The sequence below is a fragment of the Gregarina niphandrodes genome, assembly GCF_000223845.1.
Source record: "Gregarina niphandrodes unplaced genomic scaffold scaffold00004, whole genome shotgun sequence".
NCBI classification, from domain to species: domain Eukaryota; phylum Apicomplexa; class Conoidasida; order Eugregarinorida; family Gregarinidae; genus Gregarina; species Gregarina niphandrodes.
In genome coordinates this window covers 410,668-414,240 of record NW_011645775.1, presented here as the reverse complement: position 1 = coordinate 414,240, position 3,573 = coordinate 410,668, and the positions used below count along the sequence as shown (strand labels likewise).

The 3,573-nt window shown below is 53.3% G+C and overlaps 3 protein-coding genes across 3 annotated transcripts; 2 read left to right on the top strand and 1 right to left on the bottom strand.

Moving 5' to 3' along the window:
- Positions 1-191: 191 nt before the first annotated feature.
- Positions 192-497, top strand: GNI_034090 (hypothetical protein; the record flags this gene model as incomplete). The annotated part of the gene is made up of 1 exon (XM_011130934.1): positions 192-497. The coding sequence occupies one exon, from the start codon at positions 192-194 to the stop codon at positions 495-497; it is 306 nt and encodes a 101-aa protein (XP_011129236.1).
- A 333-nt stretch (positions 498-830) lies between these two features.
- On the bottom strand, positions 831-2,114 carry GNI_034080 (6-phosphogluconolactonase; the record flags this gene model as incomplete). The annotated part of the gene is made up of 1 exon (XM_011130933.1): positions 831-2,114. The coding sequence occupies one exon, from the start codon at positions 2,112-2,114 to the stop codon at positions 831-833; it is 1,284 nt and encodes a 427-aa protein (XP_011129235.1).
- Positions 2,115-2,148: 34 nt separating this feature from the next.
- GNI_034070 (hypothetical protein) lies at positions 2,149-3,486 on the top strand (the record flags this gene model as incomplete). The annotated part of the gene is made up of 1 exon (XM_011130932.1): positions 2,149-3,486. The coding sequence occupies one exon, from the start codon at positions 2,149-2,151 to the stop codon at positions 3,484-3,486; it is 1,338 nt and encodes a 445-aa protein (XP_011129234.1).
- Positions 3,487-3,573: the final 87 nt, after the last annotated feature.

The window sequence follows — 3,573 nt, the reverse complement described above, 5'->3', positions numbered from 1 at the left end:
ATCTGTCATCAGCACACACATGATCTGTCATCAGCACACACACACGACATCGGCACACACACGATCTCAGCACACACACTGTTATTTTGTTTCTCAGTTCGAATTTGTGGGACGATGCGAAGGATATTTATGACGCACACGAGTGTTCGCAGTATGACACTGCGGAAGAGTGTGCAAAGAACGAGTGCGACATGTGCCGTGGTGGTACAATCCTTCAACAGTTGTATCAGATGGGGAAGATTCCGGCGGTGATTAGTGGTTCAATTAGCGAGGCGCAGCTGAAGAGTGGAGATCTGTGTGGGGTGGGCGAGACGTACTGCGGGGCGTTCACCAAATATTTCAACGCTTTACCGAGTCTTCTTATTAAGGCTCTGGGTTACCTTCATGTTACGATTCCTGAGTTCTGCCCGAAGGGTGTGTGTAAGACTTCAGGTGTAGGCGAGTCGGTGGCCGCGTCCTTCGTCGGATTGGCGGCCTTCTTGTATGCGGCCCTGTAGCCATAAGTTGGCCAGAAGACAACTCGGGCGAATGTGGTGCGGCAGGTCAAGGACCAAAAAGACATCCCAAGGTCGTGTTTGGTGAGTTTGTGAAGAAAAAAAGTGACGGATTTTTAGTGCACAACTATGGAAGAGATGTATGACAGGTAGATATTACGTGCGAAGAAATATATATGTGAAAATCCTTGGGAGGTAGACTGGGATCTTGTTGGCTTTAGACTGACTGGGATCTTGTTGGTTGAGTGTTTCGTTAAATGTAGTTGAATGGAATACGATCTCGCAAGGTATCTCTTAAGGCCGTATTTGGTCAGATTGGTACGGTACCAAGCCGGCTCAGTTTATTGAAAAATATTCCACCCACATGGCACCTTCCCAGGCAGAGTCGTTTCCGGCAGAGTCGTTTCCGGCGGGACTGACAAGTTGACGAGAGAGCAGTCGGGGTTGCTGGGATGCGATTTCATAGACGGACGCATGGTGAGACTTTTGCCCAACAACAAGAAGGTAGTGGCGGTCATTGCCGACTGGAATAATGTTGAACCCTCGTGGTTGTTCCTCTGTCCTGAAGGCTCCCACTTTGACAGGTAGGCCTTGATCTTTCGCCATCATTACGGTAATCTCGTTGGCCGTCCTGTCACAAGTATAAATCCATCTGGTCGACCCCGCTGCAGTGTCTCCTATAGTGGAGGACCAAAGATGCAAGTCGGCCGCCCAACGGGTGCCACAAAACTCTGGACTCAACGTATCGATACTTGACATAAGCGATATAGCGCCTCCTAAGGGTCGTACAGCATCCGTTTGGCGCTCCATACTCGTTTCTTGCTTCGCGTCAGCCGTATGTTCCCTGTCCATTTGACCCACGTCCGTCCGACCCACGTCCGTCCGACCCACGTCCGTCCGACCCACGTCCGTATGCAATCCAGAGAGTTCAACGCGGTAGGTATATAAGTGACTATCTAGTTCATTAAGCACATATGCTCGAGGTAGCACTGGGTCAAAAACGATATGACGAGGACCTTCGCCGGCGGCCGGAATCTCTTCGAGTTTTATCAACCGTCCCTTACCAGTCACCTTCACGATCGCCATCACGTTGCGTTTCAATGCAGCGCATAGAATCAAATCTCCAAATGATGTCTCATTTATGTGATCAGGAATCTCCTCAGCACAATGACAACCCTCCAAGTCCTCCATTCTATCAGTAATGTCACCATCCAGAGCTAGACCGGTCTCGGACAAAAGAGTACTCGTCAATTGACCTTCGTGGTACAGCGCACACAATAGTACGTTGTTGATTACTTTGAAATACGTCGGCTTTCCGGCCATTCGAATTTTTCCCTCCAGTTTTACCTCCAGGATGTCATCGCATTGATCTGACTGCGATCTGCTATTTACTTTGGCGATCTGGTAAACAGCGCAGTAGTGATGTTCAGCGTCGATCGTCTCGGAAATAAACAGAGTGCATGTCCCTGATGCTCTCTCTTGAACGGTGGTAGGTCCGGGCTTGCTCACGGAGATGGTGGTGATATGCTTCAAATCTCCGGTATTGGTCAGCTTGGCAATTTGGACTTGGTTTGTTAGCGGGCATGAGACGAGCACACACGAGTGTGCTGTGTTTGTCATGGACTAAATAAAATGTTAGGGCATGGATTTTTGAATGGTATTCAAATTGTCGGGCAACAGGAAAGGAACGGAGCCCGCAAGCAAGAAGAATGGCAGCGCTTGGAGATTTCCATTTGGTCGTCGATCTGAAGCAGATGAAGTGATGAAGCCGTTAGTGCGGGTGCATCGGCGACTAAAGGCAGTTGATTCGTCCGCGGCGGATTTTTACAGGTCGCGGTACTGGTTAGGAATGATAACGGCCGCAACCCGGTCGGCACAGTCAGATGAGTTGTTGGCGCATCTGAAGGAGGCGGAGGGACGGGTCTTGGAACTGAGCCGGCCCGTGACCGGGGCGCCGATCTCGCAAAACAGCCTTATTTTACGGGCGGCTACGGCTCGGTACTTGTATGGCTCCAAGGCCGACTCTGGTGGCAAGGGAGGCGCACGGAGGTCGGAGTCCGGCGGCGGGGGGACCGGCCGGAGACCAGTGGCGAAGGACGCGCGTGTGGGAGCCCTGGAGTTCGCCATGGCACAACTGCTAACTGACAAGGAGCATGAACGGAACCGTTGTTTGCGAAGCATTAATCTTTGGGCCCTCAAAGTTTTGCTGAGCATGCAGTGGCCGCTCACCGGCTTTTTTATCGCTGTCCACAGCATCGAGCGCACCATCCGTTCTGAGTCGCCCAAGCTGGACGTGGCCCAGATCTCCCGCACCGGCCACTTGCTGGGTACCGCCTGCCTGCTTATGGCTGTCGGCTGTGAGTGCAGTCACAAGGAACTGATGAGGGCAAAGATCTTCATCGGCCAAGTGCCCAGCATCCTGAGCATGAACGATCTGGTAGCCAAGCAGCTGACTGTGGTCGCCAGTGAGCAAGCACGACCACCCCCCCCCCCCCCCACTCGTCGTTGCACTACCACTCTTTGGTTCACACGTCCCCGTCCGGTCGACCAGCGTAAACACTGCTGCCCGATCAGACTTGAACAACGGGTGCATGGTGCTGAAGACTCCGCTGGACTGGTTGACCTACTACACATCGCGGATGGTGTTGAAGAAGCGGGAATTGGACGTGGCGTTGCCGAGCGTAGACTTGTACTCTTTTCTGTTGACCTGGAGCGAATTCTCGATGACAACAGCGAACACGGAGTTAACAGGTTACGCAGCAGCGAATGCGTGGCGGATGCTACCGACGCCAACGTTGATGTCTTCGCTCTGGGAAACGGTCCTACACTGTTCGCTCTGGTTGTATTTGAATTGTCTTCACCGGAAGGTCGACGGCGCCACCTTCGTCGCCGCCGCGATGGCCTACCTCCTCTTCGACAGCTACTTACCCGGCCATGCTGCGGCCGCCGCCAACAGTCCTGCGCGCACGCCCAATACGGAGCCGGTCGCTGACCAGGGGGGTTTAGCTCCTGGTGGAGGTTTAGCTCCTGGTGGACTGGGAACCGGGCGTGGGGGGGGTCGTGAGGGAGGTCGCGAGGG